This window comes from Pseudophryne corroboree, chromosome 8 (assembly GCF_028390025.1).
Source record: "Pseudophryne corroboree isolate aPseCor3 chromosome 8, aPseCor3.hap2, whole genome shotgun sequence".
NCBI classification, from domain to species: Eukaryota; Metazoa; Chordata; class Amphibia; order Anura; family Myobatrachidae; genus Pseudophryne; species Pseudophryne corroboree.
This window is the reverse complement of record NC_086451.1, coordinates 289,740,118-289,764,982: the sequence shown is the minus strand read 5'-3', so window position 1 is coordinate 289,764,982 and position 24,865 is coordinate 289,740,118. Positions and strand designations below refer to the sequence as shown.

General features: G+C 44.0%; 1 protein-coding gene and 1 long non-coding RNA gene across 7 annotated transcripts in view; one reads left to right on the top strand and one right to left on the bottom strand.

Annotated features, from left to right (window-relative positions):
- The window catches only part of GUCY2F (guanylate cyclase 2F, retinal), a 213,949-nt gene that overhangs the window by 101,330 nt on the left and 87,754 nt on the right, over window positions 1-24,865 (top strand). For all 6 annotated transcript variants that reach the window (XM_063937293.1, XM_063937290.1, XM_063937295.1 and 3 more), the window contains 4 exons: window positions 1,436-1,516; window positions 1,605-1,781; window positions 4,244-4,400; window positions 24,172-24,321. In XM_063937293.1, the coding sequence (XP_063793363.1) occupies window positions 1,436-1,516; window positions 1,605-1,781; window positions 4,244-4,400; window positions 24,172-24,321 (565 nt within the window). The remainder of the gene's footprint in view (window positions 1-1,435; window positions 1,517-1,604; window positions 1,782-4,243; window positions 4,401-24,171; window positions 24,322-24,865) is intronic.
- LOC134948975 (uncharacterized) lies at window positions 2,467-24,366 on the bottom strand. Its single transcript, XR_010183071.1, has 2 exons — window positions 24,145-24,366; window positions 2,467-2,579 (listed from the first exon to the last, which is right to left on the bottom strand). It is a non-coding gene; the product is annotated as an uncharacterized LOC134948975 (long non-coding RNA).

Genomic DNA, 24,865 nt, shown 5'->3' with positions numbered 1-24,865 from the left:
TCAAGGCATTGTTTAGCCTTGTAAATGATTACCCCTTGAAAAAAATGTTCGGCCGGCATCCCGCATGGCCACTGAAATCGAACATCCCACCCAAAATATGAGCTATTATTACATCATAACAACACATAAGCCGATCCTCATGTCTTTGGTTTCATAATTGTTCTATATAATATATCATACATCACTAACATGTTTTCAGAACAAGGTTAGGGCACTAGGGTAACTTTTTATACAAGGTTACCAGACTCTGACTTATACTTGTACCTACTCTCTGCAAAACCCTCACCAGAGCATTCCATTGTCCCAGTCCATATAGCCCCCTATTGTGTTAAATTAAATTATTTCAGCCATATTTCAACAATATGTAAATGCAGTAATGCATTATTATTGGCTTTTAGAGTAAGTAGTACTGTCCCTTTCACCAATGTGCCCCCTACGCTCAGTCATGGAGGATCTTGTCACAAATCCGGATCTGTACCCTTGGACAAAATGACTATCAGGTGCAATAAGTGACTATTTCCTTTGGTATGGGATACTTACACAAATTAATTTGCAGAGTTAATAATGAAATATCACTGAATATAGAATTTCCCTCAAAATTCAAATGAATATTGTTTCTTAGAATTTCCCTCAAAATTCAAATGAATATTGTTTCTTAATTCCTAAAGCATATTATTATTACAGGTTGAGTATCCCTTATCCAAAATGCTTGGGACCAGAAGTATTTTGGATATTGGATTTTTCCGTATTTTGGAATAATTGCATACCATAATGAGATATCATGGTGATGGGACCTAAATCTAAGCACAGAATGCATCTATGTTTCATATACATCTAATTCATACAGCCTGAAGGTCATTTTAGCCAATATTTTTTATAACTTTGTACATTAAACAAAGTGTGTGTACATTCACACAATTCATTTATGTTTCATATACACCTTATACACACAGCCTGAAGGTCATTTAATACATTATTTTTAATAACTTTGTGTATTAAACAAAGTTTGTGTACATTGAGTCATCAAAAAACAAAGGTTTCACTATCTCACTCACTCAAAAAAGTCCGTATTTCGGAATATTCCGTATTTCGGAATATTTGGATATGGGATACTCAACCTGTATTATTATTATTTATTATGTCTTCTGGGTCCTATAGATTTGGGATGCCCCAATTCCCTGTTCTGTCGATGCCAGCGTCACGGAATCAGAGAAATCCAACATGTTGAAAATCCCAGATTCGCTGATTCCGACCAAAAAAAATCAGCTGGATTGAGATTTTAACAAGATGAATTTATCCAATTCCCTGACTGATCACGGCTCAGTGATGTTCGCCGATCAGTGGTTTTTGATCAGCAGATCGGCATCGGGAAATTGCGGCATCTAATGTATGGCTCGCATTACTAATGCATATTTATATAACTATTTCTTCCAAGGGTGATTGGGTATGGATGAAGAAGTTCCCTTCTGGTGATTTTGGAGACCTGAAGCCTGGAACAAGCGATGTTTTTGAAATGGTATAATACATATCATAACAATGGTATATTTTTAGACATTTCTTGTGCTGTGACTCCCATTTATTTTGCTGCTCAATCTTATGGACAGATGAAGGACATGCGTCATGAAAATGTCAACCCCTTCCTAGGGTTCTTCCATGACTGCGGGGTCTTCGCCATTGTCACAGAATTTTGCTCCCGAGGGAGCTTGGAGGATCTCCTCCGAAATGATGACGTAAAACTTGATTGGATGTTTAAATCTTCCCTTCTGTTGGATCTCATTAAGGTGATTAGTCGAGAGGAATCCATGTATTTGGTAATTTGTGGATTTTCATGAGGACATAATAAATTGCATGAATGCTGTATATTTAAGAAGCCTAAACTATATAATATATGTGCCAGTACTCTAAAACATTTCCCCTACCAAATATATTCAATTACAGCCACATCACAATACAACCATACTTTTACATCTGTTCTGGTCTAGGGAAGGAGACTGTGGGGAATAGTAATGAAGGCAAAACTTTATATACATTTTTAAATAAAACCAATTTTTGGGCTGGGTTACTTATTCCCCTTTTCTATTTGACCATCCTTACAGAAGTGTAAGAAGAGACATGCAAAGAAAGGTCAGTGAATTGCTGGCTCACCACTTGCCAACCATCTGCATCTGTATGGTAAACACAGCACACTTCCCCTACAGGTGGCAGATGCGGGGGAAAACTGGTTACAGGCTGGGCAGCGAGAACGTGACAATAGAATCTATTGTACAGATGTGCCCACTCTCATCTTGCTGCTGGGTGCGAATGCATCGCGCCACCCTGCCAGTAGCCACAGCGTGTGTACTGTATGTATTGCTTATGGAAGCGGTGCATATGCACATGCCTAGGCACAGCCATGGGCGCACTATTCGCAGAAAATGAATCGCGTTTGTTGTGATTAGCCACTAGATGAGAGCAGACAACTTCAAAAGTGTTCAAACATTGTTGTTATTGGAGGAAATCTTGCTGCAGTCTTCCTATAATATAAATTATATTCCCTGCATCTGTGACATATTCCATGCCAAATAGTATTACAGGTGTCCCTGGTGAAAAAAACAAAACACTTGTGTGTTAATTCCATTTTGTGACACCTACTTCCACATCCCTACTACTGTACCACACCTATTCTACCACATTCCTACTACATCCTTACTACTACTACATCCCCTACTACCAGACCTCTACTTCCACATCCCTACTACTGTACCACACCTATTCTACCACATTCCTATTACATCCTTACTACTACTACATCCCCTACTACCAGACCTCTACTTCCACATCCCTACTACTGTACCACACCTATTCTACCACATTCCTACTACATCCTTACTACTACTACATCCCCTACTACCAGACCTCTACTATCACATCCCTACTACTGTACCACACCTATTCTACCACATTCCTACTACATCCTTACTACTACTACATCCCCTACTACCAGACCTCTACTATCACATCCCTACTACTGTACCACACCTATTCTACCACATTCCTACTACATCCTTACTACTACTACATCCCCTACTACCAGACCTCTACTTCCACATCCCTACTACTGTACCACACCTATTCTACCACATTCCTACTACATCCTTACTACTACTACATCCCCTACTACCAGACCTCTACTATCACATCCCTACTACTGTACCACACCTATTCTACCACATTCCTACTACATCCTTACTACTACTACATCCCCTACTACCAGACCTCTACTATCACATCCCTACTACTGTACCACACCTATTCTACCACATTCATACTACATCCTTACTACTACTACATCCCCTACTACCAGACCTCTACTTCCACATCCCATACTACATAACGACTATCACATCCCTACTACATATTTATTATCACATCTCTACTGTCACAGCCTATACTTAGGGGTCTATTTACTAAGCCTTAGATGGAGATAAAGTGCACGGAGATAAAGTACCAGCCAATCAGCTCCTAACTGTCATTTTTCAAACCCAGCCTGTGACATGGCATTTAGGAGCTGATTGGCTGGTATTTTATCTCCATCCACTTTATCTCCATCCAAGGCTTAGTAAATAGACCCCTTAATCCCTGCTACTACATTCTCTACTACCAAATCCCATACTACATAACTACTATCACATTCCTACTACCACGTACCCTATTACAAGATCTCTACTACCACATCCCCTATTACATATTTACTATAACATCTCTACTTTGACATCCCATACTAAGGGGTCTATTTACTAAGCCTTGGGTAGTGGATGGAGATAAAGTACCAGCCAATCAGCTCCTAACTGCCATGTCACAGGCTGTGTTTGAAAATTTAAGTTAGGAGCTGATTAGCTGGTGCTTTAGCTCCATCGATCTTATCTCCATCCAAGGCTTATGACCCTGTAACCTTTTGACCCTGTCGAGTTGCTCTACTGTCTACCTATTCTATGTCGCCCTTTTGACCCTGTCAACCTAATGCATGTCTACCATTAGTGGTCGACCTATTGACTGTAGACCTTTTTAGTGTACAGTCTAATAATCCACACCGATCTTCTCATTTTGCTGCTCAAACATTGTCGTCTTCTTTTGCCTCTTGTAAACCCCTTAAACTGCAAGAGCAAGCGTGCAGGGACTGTTGTCTGTTGTTATGTTCCTGATATAAATTATACAGTATGAAAAAGAGAACAATATATTTATTTTACACACATGTTGTGCACAGGGCATGAAATATATGCACCACAGAAAGTTTGTCCATGGTCGTCTCAAGTCTCGGAACTGTGTGGTAGATGGGCGCTTTGTGCTGAAAGTGACCGATTATGGGTACAATGAAGTTTTGCACACTCAAAGGATTTCACATGAAGACCTTACTGCACTTGGTAAATTGTTCATTATGCTTATCTTTGGTGCAGAATAAAGATACTTAGAAGACACCTACACAAATACAATATGTTAGGATCTTGTTCAGTAGTTATTTTTTTATTTTGGTATGAGATTTCTTGTTCTCCGGGAAGGTGTGGTGACTCTCAAATGTTTAACATAGACCAGTGTTCTATACTGTCAGCAAGATGTCACTGACAATCAGAATCATTCTGTACCAAGTCCTGAGGCTGAGAAATACTGCAGCACATAGCGTTTGATGATGCAGCAGGTAGAACCAACCCATTTTATTTTATCCCTATCCTCATTGTTATATATTTTACTGCCACTTATCATCAAAACATTCAAACATATTGATTAATCTGCTGCATTGAGCGGTAGCTGTTTCTCATGTATATTGTGTCAGATAGCTCTGCTGGTTTGCTGGCGAGTCACTACAGAGTTAAGGTGTGTACACATGGTGAGATATTTCTTTGCGATTTTGACTATATAGTCAAAATCGCAAAAAAAAGTTAGTGCAGATCGCAAGGTAAAAGTCACCTTGCGATCCCAATGCGCGGTCCCGCGCGGTCCCGCGCGGTCGGTATCGCATGCCTAGATAGACTGTACAGGCAAGTCAATTTTGACTATCTCGTAGAAAAAATCGGACAAAGCTAGTATCGCAAGCACAGTCATTATATGCTTGCGATACCGACCTAGTCCCTGACGCATAGTGAGAAATGGGCATAGCCCGAATCTCACCATGTGTATGCACCTTTAGGGTAAGTGAGCAAAAGACTGGGGGGAGGGGGGGGGATAGGTATCAAACCTTGGAAAGAAATAAAAGGGACAAGTTGGCCATATTGTCCAATCAGCATCTGTCATTTCTCCGGCAGGGTCCACAGGTTATCCACAGGATAACATTGGGATTTGATGAAGCGACAGCGGATTTGCACCAATCGATCAAAGCTTTTCAGCCTCCCAGCATGCAATGGGCCCGTCCATATATCACCGCCTTCTGGGTCAGGCAAATCAGTTTTTTGTTTGGTGTGGTAGGAGTCGGACCATGGTCAGAGGGCTGCTAGTTTTTAGCAGCCCTAAGCTTTCTTATTTTATTTTTATAGTCTTACTATTTTTTCTTGAGTGATCTTTCTAAAAAGCCTCTTATGCGTACCTTAGAAAGAGTCGCTCCAACAACTCTCCGCCGGGTCGCGACAACGCTTACCCACGAGTACAGTGTTGATTTGGCGGGCGTCTGTGTAGGATATTCTAGCAGGTCCAGCAGACGTTACCAGAGCAGACGTTACCAGGCTGTGGCCGGAGCACGGGGAGAAGGTAAGGCATCTGTTCCACTTAGAAGGGGAATACAGACACAGCCGCACTGTTTTGGGAGGAGACTACCAAACAGTCGCTGACGCGGCTGTCACCTCGGGTGCACCAGCGTTAGGCCTTAGGGATCAGAGGCTCCAGAAATAGTATGAGGCCGCGATCCCTAGGGCTGATGTCAGCAGTGGGGAGTCAGACGCTCTCCTGGTCATCCCTCCCCCCAGTTCATGACCAGTTTCCTCTGAGTCTCCCGCCATGAACTGTTTCCTGCTTCCATTTTAGACGCTGTACATGAAGGGGACCCAATCGCAGCATTGGCGGCTGTGTGACGGGTGCGTCTGTGTTCACTGAGCATCTGTGTTCACTATAGGTTCATGAAGCGGCAGTGTACACTAGTAGCATCTAGATCCACTCAGCGTTCGCTAACATATTGATCAGTCCTGGAAGCGAGGTGAGTCTCCCTGTATACCACTCTATTGAGTACGGGTAATACAGCACTAAGTCTCTATCTACCTTTTGAGTACGAATAGTTAGATAAGTGCCTATTGCATATGAGTCTGTATACTATTACTGTTGTTTCTTTCGCTATGCGTCTGAATACAGTAGATCTGTTTAAACATGATTCAGTAATATGTTCTCCTACATTCTTGAAATGTAGTTGTAGTTGATGATGTGCTCATATTGCTTATTATACTAATGTAAAACATGTGACTGACTGCTAGTGTGCTTGCTGACTTTACTTTTTTCCTATTCCGATCCTCAATGCTGGTGCATGTGTATGGTCAGATTGTAGGTCACTTTAAAAAGCTTAAAGTGATCTCAGTCACAAATTGTGTAGTTCACTGTGGAAGTGTTGATTATCATGTCTAAGAACAGCAAAGGTGAGTAAGATACACTCACTGCAACACCAACACTCATATCATGTTTGTCTTGCAAAGCTGTGTTAGCCTCTCAGGATCTGGTTCAGGATGGTTTGTGTGCAAATTGTTTTAGTTTTCACCATGGTCTCTTGAAAAAACCAAGGCAGATTCAGGTGCAGGTTGATCCACTTTGGGCTATGTTTGCACAGACATTATCCAGTATAGCTGAATGGATAATTCCTCCAACTCCTGTACCGGGAATAGGTTACACGATTAACACTTACCTGCAGCTTCCCACCTGTGGTTTATCACTTCCAGCAGCAGCCTCTCAAAAGAAATAGTCTGATAAGCCAGTGGTAAGTAAATATTCATCCACACAGGCTACACATGTTTCACATGAGGATTCATCGGATGATGAAAGCTCAATAAACTCTGCTTCAGCATACGAAGAGGAAGAGGAAAGTTTCAGCTCAGTGGATATAGCTGAGCTAATTAAAGCAATGAAAGCCATTCTTTCCTTAGAGGATTCAGCAGAGTCTGTGTTAAAAACCAAGGCACCTGTGTTTAAACATCCCAAAACAGTTAAGACTGAGTTTCCAGGGTCAGATCAGCTGACGCAAATCATGGAAGAGGCTTAGGCTACGCCCAATAAGAAGTTTAGAATTCCTAAGAAATGGAATTACAATTATCCTCTTCCAGCTGAGGATTGTTTAAAAAGGGAGGTGGCTCCTAAAGTAGATACGCATGTAATTCGATTAGTACGAAAATCTACATTACCTTTGCCTTCAACATCATTAAATGATGTCATGGATAGGAGAACGGATGGTTTTTTAAAAATAAAAATCCCCGTCTGGGGCAGTCATCAGGCCAGCCATGGCTTCAACTTGGATGGCAAAGGCAGTGGCTGCCTGGTCTGATGCATTGAAGGGGGAATTTTCAATAGCTTCTAGAGAGCAAAAATCCCATATAGCACATATAAAACAGGCGGCAATGTTCTTGGAAGAAGCAGCATTGGATATGGGTACTATTCCCTCCAGGGCATAAGCTTCAACTATCGCTGCTCGCAAAGCAGTTTGGCTACGTACGTGGAAAGCTGATTCAGAATCTAAGAAGGTTTTGGAATCTTTGCCTTTTTCTGGAGATATTCTTTTTGGTAAAGAATTTACGGATATTTTGGAGTCAGAAGCAGACTCCAAGAAGGTAAAGTTTCCTTCCACATACAATTTCAAACCTAAAGTTCCGGCATTTTGGCCCTTTTGGTCTCAAGGAAAAGCTAAAGGAAAAAGTGATGGCAGGCAGTCCCAATACAACAAGTCTGGTAATATTAAAAAGCATTGGGCTACCAGATGTCAAAGTCGAAAAATATTGCAGTACACACATCATGTACAAACTACGCACAGATGGCTTCCGTGCGCGTACTTGCTCTGCTGTGCGTGCGCATATTCGCAATTTGCGTATGGTTGCTCCCGCGGTCCTGCGCATTAGCGCGTGGTATGGGTATTTACGGTAGAGTTTGTGAACGCATGGAAAGCCATCAAAACACATTACATATTTAATCCAAATAGTGCACAATGTACACATAGTCTCCCTGCACCACATCAGAAAGTAACAGCAGTTTAAATGGTAACAGAACAAAGGGATTCACCTTTACAGGATAGGAGGGGACAGAACAAGGTTATAAGGTGGTGTTTGGTATCCAGCTGAAGGGTATTTTAAGGGTAACATTCCGGTGTTGGTTTGAGAAAGATCGCATGTTCCTGCGGATAGTTATGTGCAGGAGCAGAATATAGATATAAACTGTATTTACTGTACATTATGTATGCGGCGGGAATCCAGAGGAACAGACATCGCCCACCTATTGAAACCGACCTATGACCTCTCCTGTACTGTAAATGACCATCCCTGTGTCCAATGGACAAAGAGATTACAGTATCCATTGTGTTATGTTTTGGGTGAATTGTATAAAGAGAGCCTGCAGCAGGCCTGGTCAGACACAAGACTCACAAAGTTATCTATTAGATGACTGAGGACCGGACCGGGTAGCGTGGCGAATCCAATTACGTATGTACAATTGAATGTAGCCATTATTCTGTTGTATTGTATTGTTTATATTGTAACCCCCTTTTAGCAATAATACGCTGTGGTGTCGGAACCCAGTGGTTTAACTACAGACTGGTGTCGTGTCTTTCTTTCCATGCTAAGGTTTAAAGTGTAATAGCATCGCACTGCATTGCTGCATAAGGTTTAAAGTGTATTCATTGGGTGTGTACGCGCTGTGTGTACTTTGTACCGTCAGCGCAGCGTTTGAAAGCAAAGTCCGTACACTTTATGGGACTCTGTACGCTAACAGCGTAAAAAGTACGTAGAGTGTGTATTAAGTTTAGCGGCCGCAGCGGCTCCATGGTAAAGTGTATTTAAAGTGTGTATAAGGTATAGCTTTTCATTCCTGTATATAAATCAGCATTCTCAATTGGGGGCTCCATCCGGTTTTCCACATACAGCCTAACAGGTCACAGCGACTTAATCTATCAGCAAAAGGGTGGACAGAAAGTATCCTACGTATCCTTTTCCTGGTCGATGGATACACTGAAAACTCTACTTATTTGCTGATTAGATGGCGTCTGCTCTGTATGGTTTGTAGAGATGCTGGTAGAACCCGTAAGGTAAACAGAAAAAAAGCTATTTAAAAATCTGTGAATTTTTTTTTTTGGGTGCCAAAGGCGTACACAGCACCCATACTCTTTGTATACCCTCACATTGTTGCCATAACATTCAGATTGCTAGATTCATTTAGACCTGTGTGAAACCGGAGATATCTGTTGCTATATAGTTAAAACTAAAATAAATATTTAAGGAAGTAAGCGTAAAGCACAAACACAGTCTGGCCTAGTTGTAAAGGTTTATACAGAAAGAAACTGTGTTGTGTTTAGTGGGCAATAGTAGTTTTATTGCTCACGTTTATAGAGTTGTATGACTTCTGCTATTGTGGATATACGGTTTTGTACACGTGTCTCAGACAAAGTACGGAACTGCACACGCGGCGTAAGAGACACGCACGGTCGCGTGTTTACGCAAATTGCGTAAGAGTACGGGCGCTAAGTACAAATTACACAATATTTCATTTAGTTTAAAGGTGGGACAGTAGCCACGCTACAATAGCACAAAACTACCCGGTTTCTTAAAAAAAAATTTAGTATAAAAACAAAATTTAGTATACATTTTTTATTTAAATTGCCTCTGGGGGTAAAGCTGCCAACCTGAATGAGTCCAAATTTTCTGTACAAAAAAACAAAGTATATTTGAGTGAGCGAATGTAAGAGTGAACGTATTGAACTCCAGAAGTCGGGTCCCGTGGTACACCGAGTAAGTAGAGGCTTGGTGGCGTGAAGTGGCTGACTCACGTTAATATAGATTGAAATACGCAAATCGTGAGGTGATTTGCAGAGGAGCGTGATAGTGCATTGTATTGAAGTAAAAAGGTTTTTGCATTACGCTCCGGGCTGAGGGTCGCAGTTTGTACAACGACCCGTGGTTGTACGGCAGATAGGTAACAAGTACCTTTATGCAGTGCGATTGGACCGCGCATTTGTGGGTGCGATATATATAGTGCAACTGGATACCCCTTTACGAGCTTTTGCGTAAAATCGCGGTACCATTAGTGCTGTATAGAGCATACGCAAGTGTGATTTGTGTATAAGGTTATAGGGAGTTTTCGCTGGTCTGTCTCAGGAAAATCTCCAGCGGTGTATATTTACTGGAATAGGTAAATCACTCCTAAACACTTCCAGTAAATAGAAACCGATAGGGCCTCACTGGGTACGCGGTGGTCACTATTGGAGTGAGTCGTGGTACTCAGCGGAGAAGGAGCGAGTGAAAGCGCTAGGTGTCTTTCACCGTCTATCTGCGGTGTGCATTGGGGATTGCGTTTATTGGCAAAAAGTCCGCGATGGGATCCAATTGTACAAGCAGTGGGCGTTCAGTAGCCAGGGTTCAGGATGAAGAAGTGGGACCAAAAAGGTCAGATTTGCGACCGCAGATTCCAAACCTAGTGGGAAAACAATGGCGACCGCACCACCACCACCATATATTGTGGGGGAGAAAGTGGCTACAGACAATGGCACATTGGTACAGAATAGGAGAGTAATTGATAAATGTACTAACGCTAACCCTTGCCAGTTGTATCCCATTTTAAATTTTCCCCAGGACTGCGAGCAGGAAGATGAGCCCAGCACGATATCGGCATTCTCTCTAGCAGCCACCATACAAGACACTCAGGTAGGCACGGCCCAACCAACAAGAGCAGTAGTCAGGCCCCCTAGCGGAGGGATAAGTGAGGTCGTGTCCACAGGTAAGTACGGTACCGTACATTATGCAGAGACAATAGCACCTCACATTGTAGAATCAAACCAGAATGATGTAATTGAATTAAATCCTGTCAGGGTGATTGCAGTCCCCAATGGGAAGACTGACGCTCAGGGAGTCACTCCGATCAGGAACATTGCCATGCATTGTCCTTGGTCCCAGGCAGAGTTAAGGTCAATTATGTCAGAATTTCCCGATCCCAGAAAAGATCTAGTTGCATGCCAGAGGTTCATTAATGAGTTAGGTAATGCCAACGAACCCACGAACAAAGATTGGCGAATAGTGCTACGGGTATGTTTACCCTCAAATATTGACCCCGCAAAATTCATAACCGATTGTAAGTTAGACGCAGAAGTACCTCTCACTGATGAATACAATCAGGAGAATGTACGGCAAATCAATCTGCAATTAGGAGTATATTTCCCTACTGTTGTCAAATGGAATAAAATCTTTTCCATAAGACAAAAGGAAGGTGAAACGGCATCCGAATATTTCCATCGAGCACTGCAGAAAATGTCTAGATACACTGGGATCGAGGACATAAAAGATAATGTGCATCACAGGGAGGTAGCTGTTACTGTATTAATGGACGGGTTAAAGGAGGCATTAAGAACAAGGGTACAGACCTCTCTACCAAACTGGAGAGGCATCTCGGTGGCTGCATTGAGAGAGTCCGCTGTCGAGCATGATAGGAACATCATTAAGCACAGGGAGTTACAGGGGGAAAGGCTGATGACAGTAAGTATAGAAGCACTTACAAAAAAGCCATATCAGCCGAAACCCCAGACCCCTGATGGTAAGTCACGTGTAGTAACATGTTATATTTGTCACAAGGTAGGACATTTTGCAAGGGACTGTAGGAATAAAGGTACACATAATGTATACCGACCCCCTAGACCAGGATATGAACCACACTACAATGCACATAATTGGGATCAGGGACCACCTAGGAGAAATTATGAGCCGCATACAGGGGAAACAAGGAGGTACCCACCAAGGAGAGACTGGCAGGCCTCCTAAAATTCTCAGCTACCCCCCTCACATATTGCAGCTGCCAATGCGCTGCGGGAGGGTCTCACCACACAATAGGGGTTGGGCCACACCTGTAGTCTGCAGCCAGTGAAGTTGATTGCTAGCCTTGGTAGTGAACCTGAGGTCACGGTGGATGTAGCTGGTGTACCATTACCTTTTCTTGTAGATACAGGGGCGGCCAGGTCAGTATTAAATTCGACAGTAGGCATAAAAACCACGGGTAAAACAATATCGGCAATGGGAGTAACAGGAACTGTGCAACAATACCCTTTGAGTAGACCTGCAGAGATTACGATAGGGCCCTTGCAAATCAAACATTCTTTCCTGTTGGCTGCATTGGCTCTGACTAATCTACTCGGGAGAGATTTATTGTGTAAAATGCGGTGTGTCATATACTGTACTCCTGAGGGTGTCTTCTTGGATATACCTGGGAACCACGCTCAAGAAGTACAAGATATATTAGACACCCCTCAAAGGCTAATGTCGCATTCTACTGTTATAGACAAGTGTCCATCAAAGGTAGAGGAAATGATCTCACAAATACCGGGTTCCCTTTGGACCAAAGATGGACAAGACACTGGATTGATGGCGAATGTAGCTCCAGTAGTAGTGCAAGTAAAAGATGGTAGGATAGCTCCAAAAATCCCTCAGTATCCTCTGAAGCCAGAGGTAGAATTAAGAGTGTACCCCGTCATAGAGCGGTTGTTAAAAAAGGGCATCCTAGTCAGGACGTCCAGCACTGCCAATAGTCCCATCTTCCCTGTGAAAAAGAGTGGGGGGAGGGGTTACAGGCTAGTGCAGGATCTAAGGGGGAGAAACAAGATAGTTGAGAGCCAATTCCCCGTAGTGCCCAATCCAGCTGTCATCCTCATGCAAATTCCCTCTACTGCAAAATTCTTCACTGTCATCGACCTCTGTTCTGCCTTCTTCTCTGTCCCTCTGCACCGTGACAGCCAATATCTTTTTGCTTTTACATACAGGGGAGTACAGTACACCTGGACTCGTCTCCTCCCAGGTTTCATTGACAGCCTGAGTATTTTCTCCCAGGCCTTGCATGACTGTTTACAATCCTTTCAACCTGAGAGTGGATCAGTGCTAATACAGTATGTCGATGACTTGTTGTTGTGTTCTGACTCACTTGAATCGTCCTTGAAAGACACGAACAGCTTCTGTGTCATCTTTCCCAAACGGGACACAAGGTTTCAAAGGATAAGTTGCAGTTGTGCCAGACCAGGGTAAAATATTTGGGACATTGCTTGACTCAAGGACTTAGACACCTCACCGCTGAAAGAATACAGGCGATTCGCGGCATGACTCTGCCACAAACGCAGCAACAAATCTGCACTTTCCTTGGAATGTGTGGGTACTGTCGAAACTGGATCCCAGGGTTCTCTATACTGGCTTTACCTTTGCAAGAAATGTCTCTTCGAACAAACCAGAATGGATCTCGCACGCAGATGAGTCCGAACTGGCATTTGAGAGACTCAAACAGTGCCTATCACAGGCACCTGCATTAGGTATGCCAGATTATGAGAAGCCCTTTGAATTATACGGTACAGAAAGTGCAGCGTGCGCGGCAGGAGTGTAAACCCAGAGACATGGTGATGCCAACAGGCCAGTAGCTTACTACAGTGCACAGTTGGACACCGTAGCGCGGTCTCTCCCCACATGCTTGCAAAGTGTTGCAGCGATAGCTTTGCTAGTAAGTAAAAGCGAGGACGTAGTGTTAGGACACAACCTGACCATCCATACACCTCATGCAGTATCAGCCTTACTGAACTCCGCCCAAACCAGACATGTCTCATCTGCTCGGTTTACAAAGTGGGAATTCTCACTGATGGCCCCTGTAAACATCACCATTAAGAGATGCAGCTCACTAAATCCTGCAACTTACTTGCCAAGTGTGCTGGACAGGCACAAAGGGTGGAGGATGAGAATGATGGTGAAGGAGGATTTAGTGCAGACACTGATAAGCATGATTGTATGGAATACCTGAATCAAACTTTCACTGCGAGGCCTGACATCAGTGACAACCCACTAAAAGGAGTAGACTTTACCTTCTACACTGACGGTAGTTGCCACAGACAGACGGACTCAGGAGACCTGTGTACTGGATATGCAGTTGTAGACGACAGAGGTATCATAGAAGCTGAACCCCTGGGCTCACCGCACTCAGCACAAGTTGCTGAGTTGGTCGCCCTAACCAGAGCGTGTGAATTGGCCAAGGTTAAGTCAGCTAATATATACACAGATTCTAGGTATTCCTTTGGAGTGGTGCATGATTTCAGGGCCCTATGGCGCCTCAGAAATTTCATGACGGCAGCTGGCACACCGGTAGCGCATGCGTCCCACATAAAAAGACTTTTAACAGCGATACAGGAACCAGACAGAGTGGCTGTTATCAAGTGCAAAGCACATACTTACAACCAAGACCCAATTTCACTTGGTAACAGCCGGGCAGACGAAGCTGCTAAATCAGCAGCCAGCACCCCCATACAAACGAACATCACACCACTGATGACATTTAACACGATCAACACACAACAATTAATTGAAATGCAAGATTTGTGTTCTTTACAGGAAAAGGCAGTCTGGAGGTCAAAGGGATATGGCCAGGAGTCCTCAGGACTTTGGACAGGTGGACACGGTAAGCCAGTAGCCCCCAGAGCATATCTTCCAAGCCTAGCTGAGGCGGCACACGGTCTGACTCATCTGGGTAAAGAGGGTATGTGTAAGCTGGTGAGAGCCTACTGGTGTGCGCCAGGATTCTCTTCTCATGCAGGTAAGAAAGCAATGACATGTTTTACTTGCTTGAGGAAGAATATTGGAAAGTCAATACCAACAGAGCCATCCCATATCCCTCCAACAGACGGACGTTTTCAGGTACTACAAATCGATTTCATACAGTAACCACCCTGTAGGAATTTAAAATATGTGTTAGTTTGTATTGATGTATTTTCCAACTGGGTAGAAGCGTTCCCTGCTGCCACAAATACTGCTACGTTCACTGCAAAGAAAATTGTGCAGGAATTTGTGTGTAGATATGGTATCCCTAGAATAATTGAAAGTGATAGGGGTACCCATTTTACAGGTGAAGTCTTTCAGGTCATGTGCAAACTGATGGGAATTAATAGCAAGCTGCATACTCCGTACCGTCCACAGGCGAGTGCAAAGGTGGAGAGAGTGAATAGCACTATTAAGAACAAGCTGAGCAAATTAATGGCTGAAGCTTAGTTGTCGTGGCCAGAAGCTTTGCCACTAGTGTTGTACAGCATCAGAACCACTCCCAGGTCTCCCCTTAACCTATCACCCTTTGAAATTCTTTTTGGTCGACAACCTCATGTAATGATAGACGCCCAGGATGATTTGAAATGTAATAATGAAGTGACTGTGAAATATTTGGTTGGGATGAGCCAGCAGCTGAGAAATCAACAAAGAAATTTAAAGCTGGTGATTCCTGACCTACCGAACAGTAATTGTCATGACATTGAACCTGGGGATTATGTGATGATTCGAAATTTCTTACGCTCAGGTTGCCTCATAGACAGGTGGGAAGGACCGTATCAAGTCTTGTTAACCAGCACAACAGCATTGAAGGTCGACGAAAGAGAGACTTGGATCCACTCGTCCCACTGCAAGAAGGTCGTTGACCCGGAGAGAACTCGTGACAAAGAGCAGAGTGTAGAGCATCTCGTATCACTGGAGTGTCTGTTCCGGGAAAGTTGAGAGGCAGGACTGTTGAAGGGCATCTGAGCACAGAGAGTAACAAGAGCTTGAACGGTTATCGTACCACTTTCTTTTTTCACCTCCCCCTGCATTTTTCCTTTCTTTTCTCCTTATTTTCCTCCTTTCCCCTAACGAAATTGATCGATCACAAGAGACTGCGTTTCGGGTTCTGTTAGTAATTCTGGTTTTGATAAGGACAGTTTGTTTTGGTGAGGGTCCCAGAGAGGTCGAGCAGGGATCTGGAATGGGTTCTGATGGCAAGTATGAATTTGTAGGATCTCAGGATCAGCGCATCACTTTAGTAAAGGCTGGCATCAGTAAGCGCTCTGGTAGTCAGGGAGCTCAGAGGCACTGTGAATGGTTATTGTCTGATGAATATTGTATTTGTAGGAATTGTGAGAATATAGTTGAGGATGGGTGCATCCAGAGATGTCAGTCCAACCTTAATATCGACATGGACCGTCATCTGTTGAGTGATTACCACTCACTAGTGGGTAAGGTCTTAAACCAGACAGAATGCTGGGTGTGCTCACAGGTACCTCAAGGTCAGAGCAAGTCTGGATTAGTACCGTACCTTTTAACAATAGATGAGGTACTCGAATAACGGGGTGGGAGACCGGTGGACAAGAAATTCAATATTTCTAGGCCCCCTAGTTTGAAACTCCACCAGTATCATGTAGACAGGTCCTTATTGTGTTTTAATATTTCCAATTACCGAAAACCGGGAAATTGGGAAGTGACGTGGAATAACCAGACAATGACCTTTTCACACAGAGCTGATAGGATACCCATAGACTCAGAACTTGTACGCCAAATAGCCAACAGTGGGAGGTATTTTCGGTATAGGTATACTCGTGGAAGCAAGACCATGTGGGTTGGAAAAGTATCACCAGGGTATTGTGCTCATATCATCCAGCCCAATACTTGTACTGAGCAGATGGGAGAACTGGGGATTGGTTTCTTCACTTGGAAAGTTTGTAATATGGTGATGTTATATTTTGTCCCCTATGTTCTCCCAGATAATGCCTATTTCATATGTGGGAGGAAGGCGTACAAGTGTTTTGCCCCGAGCTCAGAGGGATTGTGTTAAATTGGGAGAGTACTGCCAGAGGTCATGACCAGAACCCATAATAAGATGAAAGACGTTCACCGCAGTGCTCAGGCTCCTTATACTCATACTCACTATGAACACATCATCAAGAGACACCTCATAGATAGGACAGAGCACGCAGCCTCTGATTTGATCCACGAATCCACCGGGATTCAATTCCTTCTCGCATTAGACATCACCCGTACTGCCAGAGGAATTATAAATTATAGGTATATCCATGCGCTAGCGAACTTGATAGATAATATCACTGAGATGTATGACGACACCTTCAGGTATACGGGAAGGGAGTTACAGGCTTACAAGCAGGAACTGATTCAGCACAGGATGGTCCTTAATTATATCACAGCCGTGACAGGTGGGTACTGTGTTACTCTGGCAACTCAATATGGTGTGAAGTGCTGTACGTATATTACGAACAGTACTGACGACCCCACGGAGATCATCGATCAAAAGATGGACGATATCTTGCAGTTGAAGTTGGAGTTCAGGAGGAAGCACAACCTTACCTTAGCGACTGTGAGTAATGAACTGACCGGCTGGGACTCATGGTTGAACCCACAAAATTGGTTCTCAGGTTTAGGAGAGTGGGCTCAAAATGTTATTATGAGTGTAGGGAAGTTTATCCTTTGTATCCTGGGAGTCGTCATAATTATTGGTTCGATATTTAGGTGTGTTTGAATTCTGACGTGGCGCAAGCATGGCACAAAGTTGATGAGTCTAAGGAGCGAGAGCGCTGTTATAGCAGCAGATTTAATTTATGACCCATCCATAGAGACAGTGTTATGATAAGGACTGCAAATTAATTTCATGGCCTGTTTCTTTCACCCGTTTTTCTTTTGTTTCCCCCTCTGCCCAGATACATCCATCCGGAAAAGACATCAGCCCTACCCAAAATGTTTATGTTAATGTATTTTAGATATGTGTCTTATCTTCATCTCTGCAACCTCCAGTTAACAGCACACATAGTCGACAGGTGATATCCACATATACTAGCACTCACATATGTTCCCCCTCCATGTATCATCAACTAAATGTGCACCCCATTTGTTTTAACAAGAAGCCGAAAAAGAGCTCGGTAGTGTTTGTTGGCCCATTTACAGACCCTTAATACGGGATGAGAAGGATTTAATGTATACTTCGCAAAACCTCGAAGCTTATTTAGAACATATACGGCACGATGATACATGCCCCTCAGACATGGATTCATACATACATGCTTTCTATTATCCCACTAGGTCATACATTTCCCACCTACAACTCTCCCCCGACCATCCAAAACTTCTGTAGATATTGTATAGATATTTTTCTGTTTAGTGATTAGATAGTGGCAGTTATTGGTGACTGCCAAAGGATGGACTGTCAAAGTTGAAAAATATTGCAGTACACACATCATGTACAAACTACGCACAGATGGCTGCTGTGCGTGCACATATTCGCAATTTGCGTATGGTCGCTCCCGCGGTCCTGCGCATTAGCGCGTGGTATGGGTATTTATGGTAGAGTTTGTGAACGCATGGAAAGCCATCAAAACACATTACATATTTAATCCAAATAGTGCACATTGTACACATAGTCTCCCTGCACCACATCAGAAAGTAACAGCAGTTTAAATGGTAACAGAACAAAGGGATTCACCTTTACAGGATAGGAGGGGACAGAACAAGGTTATAAGGTGGTGTTTGGTATCCAGTTGAAAGGGGATTTTAAGGGTAACATTCCGGTGTTGGTTCGAGAAAGATCACATGTTCCTGCGGATAGTTATGTGCAGGAGCAGAATATAGATATAAACTGTATTTACTGTACATTATGTATGTGGCGGGAATCCAGAGGAGACCACCCACAAGAGCAGCTGGAACAGACATCGCCCACCTATTCAAACCGACCTATGACCTCTCCTGTACTGTAAATGACCATCCGTGTGTCCAATGAACAAAGAGATTACAGTATCCATTGTGTTATGTTTTGGGTGAATTGTATATAGAGAGCCTGCAGCAGGCCTGGTCAGACACAAGACTCACAAAGTTATCTATTAGATGACCGAGGACCGGACCAGGTAGCGCGGCGAATCCAATGACGTATGTACCATTGAATGTAGCCATTATTCTGTTGTATTGTATTGTTTATATTGTAACCCCCTTTCAGCAATAATACGCTGTGGTGTCGGAACCCAGTGGTTTAACTACAGACTGGTGTCGTGTCTTTCTTTCCCTGCTAAGGTTTAAAGTGTAATAGCATCGCACTGCATTGCTGCATAAGGTTTAAAGTGTATTCATTGGGTGTGTACGCGCTGTGTGTACTTTGTACCGTCAGCGTGGCATTTGAAAGCAAAGTCCATACACGGTATGGGACTCTGTACGCTAACAGCGTAAAAAGTACGTAGAGTGTGTATTAAGTTTAGCGGCCGCAGCGGCTCCATGATAAAGTGTATTTAAAGTGTGTATAAGGTATGGCTTTTCATTCCTGTATATAAATCAGCATTCTAACAGAGGACCGGGTGGTAAAACAGATAATAAGCCATCAGCCTGATGGTGCAGGCGGGGGCCGACTTCTTCAGTTTGCACAGATCTGGCAGCAGATATCGGTATCTCTAGGTTATGCTTTTGCCTTGAAGAAGCACCCTCCTTGAAGGTTTTCTTGTACCAGCCTGTCTCGGGTAGAGACAAAGGCCAGGGCTTTGCAAGAGGCAGTTCAGAAATTGCTTCAGTCAGGAGTAGTCATTACAGTTCCTCCTGTGCAACGAGGGCAGGGTTTTTACTCCAACCTGTTTCTAGTTCAGAAACCAAATGGGTCATTTCGGACCGTTCTCAATCTCAAAGTGCTGAACAAGTACATTTGGGTACCTCGGTTTCATATGGAAACTTTACGTTCCATCATTTTGACCATGGAGCCAAGGGATTATATGGTATCCCTGGATATACAGGATGCTTACCTACATGTTCCTATAGCACTGTCCCATTAGGCTTTCTCAGGTTCGCTTTCTCCAACAGCATTTTCAGTTCCAGCCCCTACCTTTTGGGTTAGCCACAACCCCCAGAGTATTCACCAAGATTATGGTGGTAATGGCAGCTTATCTCCACCAGCAGGGGATAAGAATTTTTCCATACCTTGACGATCTTTTAATCCTGGCACAGTCACAGGAATTGCTCCTATGTTATCTCCAATAGAAAATAACGTGTCTGCAGAAGCACGGGTGGCTCATAAATTGTGCAAAATCGTCTCTGGTTCCGTCACAGCGGATAACACACTTGGCTGTACTGGATTCAAATCTTTAGTGAGTAATCTTACCTCTGAACAAGATATCCAAGGTTCAGTCAAGGATTCAGAACTTGCTACACAGTCAAAAGGTATCCATTCACGCAGCAATGCGTGTGATGGGATTGAAGGTTTCAACGTTCGACATGGTGGAGTATGCACAGTTCCACTCGAGGCCTCTGCAGCATCTGGTTCTTGCCAAATGGAATGGCTTGCATCAGATGATAAAAACACAGACTATGGTTCTTACAATAGAAGTAAGAAGGTCATTAGCCTGGTGGCTACAGACATCCCATCTGGACAAGGGAAGACCCTTTTGATATTAGATTGGGAAATTCTGACAACAGATGCCAGTCTCCAGGGCTGGGGAGCAGTGTCAGGAAGGTTGCGTTTCCAGGGGAAATGGACCAAGGCAGAAGGTTGCCTGCCAATAAATATAATGGAACTTCGGGCCATATACATGGCACTGATTCAGGCAAAGGACATTCTTTGGGGAAAATCAGTTCAGATCCGCTCAGACATTACGACGGCAGTAGCGTACCTCAACCATCAGGGAGGAATTCGCAGCCGAAAAGCGATGAAGGAGGTAAGTCACATACTAAAGTGGGCAGAACTTCATCATCCAGCCTTGTCCGCAGTGTTAGTTCAGGGAGTCCTAAACTGGGAAGCAGATTTTCTCAGTCGACACGCCATTCAGGCAAGCGAATGGGCTCTACACCCGGAGGTCTTCCAGACCCTATTAGATAAGTGGGGGCTGCCAGAGATAGATCTCATGGCGTCTCATCAGAACAACAAAGTTCTCGCATACGGGTCAAGAACAAAGGATCCCAAAGCATTCTTTGTGGATGCCCTGTGAGATGAAACTTTCATGTGGCTTATATTTCCTCCAATCACCCTATTACCCAGAGTGGTGAGAAAGATAAAGCAAAGAAAAGGTGCCGTGATACTAATAGCTCCGGCTTGGCTCAGAAGGCATTGGTATACAGATCTGCAGAGAATGTGGATGGATGCTCCACTCCTGCTCCCTCAATGCCAACTGATGCAGGGTCCTTGTTATCACAGACATCTGGATCGACTGTCTTTGACAGCATGGCTCTTGAAACCTCTATCCTGAAGTCAAGAGGATTCTCACAACAGGTAATTAAAATAATGCTCAGAGCAAGGAAACCTTCCTCAGCTCGCATTTATCACAGAATATGGCAAACCTGTATTCATTGGTGCAGTGAACAGAAAATGGACCCTAAGTCTTTCAGAGTTTCCAGGGTCTTAGCATTCCTTCAGGCAGGAATGGATAAAGGTTCGAAGGTGGATTCCTTGAGAGTGCAAGTATCAGCATGACTGTATGGTTCCAAAAGAAAATTGCCAACTTACATGATGTGCGTACTTTTTTTCAGGGAATGCTGCGCATTCAACCAGAGGCGTAACTAGGGTTTTCGGAGCCCAGGGCAAGATGAAGAGTGGCACTCCCCCCCCCCCCCCACAAAAAAAAACCACACACACAAAAAGAAGTATGTGCGCGCACCGACAAAATGGGCGTGACCACGCACAAGAAGGGGTGTGACCACGCACCAGAAGGGGTGTGGTCACTGAAAATGGGGCGTGCCGACATGACTATACCCTACCCCCTGTGTCGCCTCTAAGCACACTATCACCTACCCCTTGTTTCGTCTCTCAGCACACCTTCATTCAATTTTTGCACAGTACGCATGCAGAGTCCCCTTTTTACACAGTGCCAGATACACAATTGCCCCACAGTGCCAGATACACTGCGCCCCACAGTGCCAGATACACAGTGCCCACAGTGTCAGATCCACAGTGACAGATACAGCGCCCCTCAGTGCCAGATACAATGCCCCACAGTGCCAGTTACATGCCCCACAGTGCCATACATGCCCCACAGTGCCAGATACATGCCCCACAGTGCCGGTTACATTGCCCCTCAGTGCCAGTTACAATGCCCCACAGTGCCAGTTACAATGCCCCACAGTGCCAGATACATGCCCCACTGTGCCATACATGCCCCACAGTGCCAGTTACAATGCCCCACAGTGCCAGTTACATGCCCCACAGTGCCAGTTACATGCCCCACAGTGCCATACATGCCCCCACAGTGCCAGATACATGCCCCACAGTGCCAGTTACATGCCCCGCAGTGCCAGATATAAGCCTCCCCCCGTCACTCACCGCTTCCCTCTGCTATGTGAGGGGAGGAGAGCGCAGTGCAGCGCCTCTCCTGCCCCTCAACGCTCCAGGTCTCCGGTGGCGGCTATCTTAAATGTGGCGCTGGTTCGTTAGCCAATCAGAGCTCGCGGACCAGCAGCCAATCAGGAGCCGGTCCGCAAGCTCTGATTGGCTAACGCCGCCGGAGACCGGACACACACGCAGCGCTGCTGGCAGCACCACGCGGCAGCGGCTGTTAGCACATTGAGGAGTAGGAGAGACGCTGCGCTCTCCTCTCCTCACATTACAGTGTGACGGGGGTGAGTGGGCATGATGCCCTGGCCGCCGGCGGCGCCCCCCTCTGCTGGGCCTGCCAAGGCGCCCAGTGCACGTGCCCCACTCGCCCTGCCTTATTTACGCATCTGCATTCAACCTCCTTTTGTTCCTCCTACAGTGCCTTGGTACTTAAGTTTAGTCCTACTGTAAAGGCCCTTCAAGTTGCCCCATTTGAACCACCTAATAAAGTGGATCTTAAATTGTTGACAGATAAAGTTCTCTTTCTACTGGCCATGGTATCAGCTAGAAGAGTATCATATTTAGGGGCATTGTCATGTCGTTCCCCATTTCTGATTTTTTTATCCAGATAAAGCAGTTCTTAGAACTAGATCTAGGTATCTTCCCAAGGTGGTGTCTAAATTCCACCTTAACGAAGAAATTATAGTCCCGGCTTTCCAGGTACCGGGCCTTTCTGCAGGAGATGCATCGCTGGATGTGGTACGTGCCTTAAGGCTCTACATGGATCGTACCAGTACCATCAGAAAGACAGATTATCTATTTATTCTCTACGGATTTTACAAGAGAGGATGGCCTGGTGATAAGCAGACACTGGCAAGGTGGCTTCGGATGACTATTACAGAAGCATATTCTCAAGCTGATCTCCCTGTTCCGGCTAATGTCTCTGCTCACTCAACTCGTAAGGTAGTTCCATCATGGGCAGCACAATGTGGTGCTTCAGCAGAACAGATATGTAAGGCAGCCAAATGGTCTTCCATTAACACATTCATTAGACATTATGCCATGGATACCTTTGCCTCTCATGACGCTGAATTTGGGCGAAAGATTCTCCTATCCAATCAGGAGAATCCCCACCACTAAATTGCTTAGGGAAATCCCAATGTTATCCTGTGGATAACCTGTGGACCCTGCCGGAGAAATATACGTTATGGTAAGTACTTACCGTTGATAACGGTATTTCCCCTAAGTCCACAAGATCCATAGGGATCCCACCCTGACGCACCTAATTTGAGGCTCCTTTTACTTACTAACCACTTCCTTCTTGTACGGAAGGGTATGTACGTGTGTTCTTCTCGCCTGATTAGGGCTATCTATGATGCTCCTACCTATAACTGATTTGCCTGAGCCAGGAGGACGGGCCCATTGCATGCTAGGAGGCCGAAAAGCTTTGACCGATTGGCGCAAATCCACTGTCGCTTCATCATATCCCAGTGTTATCCTGTGGATCCTGTGGACTTAGGAGAAATACCGTTATCAATGGTAAGTTCTTACCATAAAACGTATATTTGACTGTGCTAGATAACTGAGAGCTAGAAGCTGATTAGTTGCCTTTGGCAACTTCTCCACTTTATCTTTCTCCAAGGTTTGCTGCAACTCCCCCTGAGGCTGTGAAATTCATGGCTACTGGTGTTGGCTGAATTCTGTGTCAGTAAAAAGCATTTGAAGTTCATTTTCTTATTAATTCATACAAATTAGAAGTGGTCAGGTTTTAGATATTTAGATATTTTTGTTATATTACTTATATAAACACCACAAGATTTAAAGTACCTCAATGTCCAACAGTGAGTTTCACTGGTTCTTTAAGAATTTGACCCTTATTAAATATGTAATAACCATTTGAGGTTTTCAAACTAATCATACCTCCTATGAATGACTCTGTTCTTATAGAGTTACTGTGGACGTCACCAGAGTTACTGAGGGACCCACATGCGGCGCTGCATGGCTCTTTCTCCGGAGATGTTTACAGCTTTTCCATCATTATGCAGGAGGTAGTGGTGCGTGGACCGCCGTTTTGTACTTTGGAACAATCTGCAGAAGGTAAGAAAACATTTTGGAAGAACATGTTTATGAGGATTAATGTTTACTGCCATTACCTGGTCCAAGGTTTTGTATTGTTAATGGTTGGATGACTTTTTTGCAATACCAGCCAAAGTTCACCACTGACCTCTCATGCACTCTATTTAATGATTGTTAAAGGAAGTAAATGAAAGCAAGCTACTGCATACAGAGGGAAATAGTTGAAATAGCATGATGTTTAATACAGATCAGTGAAATATAAAGTTAATTAGAAAGCAACAGAAATGTGAACATTTTATAACATCATATAATTATTTTTTTATGCAAAGTGTTACAGGTGAGCAGGTCAAATAGTGAATATAGGGGGAGGCAGGTGTGCAAATTCTAGCTTATTCTAATCAAAGGAACTGGGTGTATCAAGAATGTGCCTATGACCTGGCTCTGGGGAACATTATATTTATATGATTTTCAAGCAACAGAGCGAGAAAGATGAAAGGTGTCACCCTCCTCGCACACAAGTCCTCTCATTTTATATACAGTATCTCTGGAGATCGCAGAAACTAGG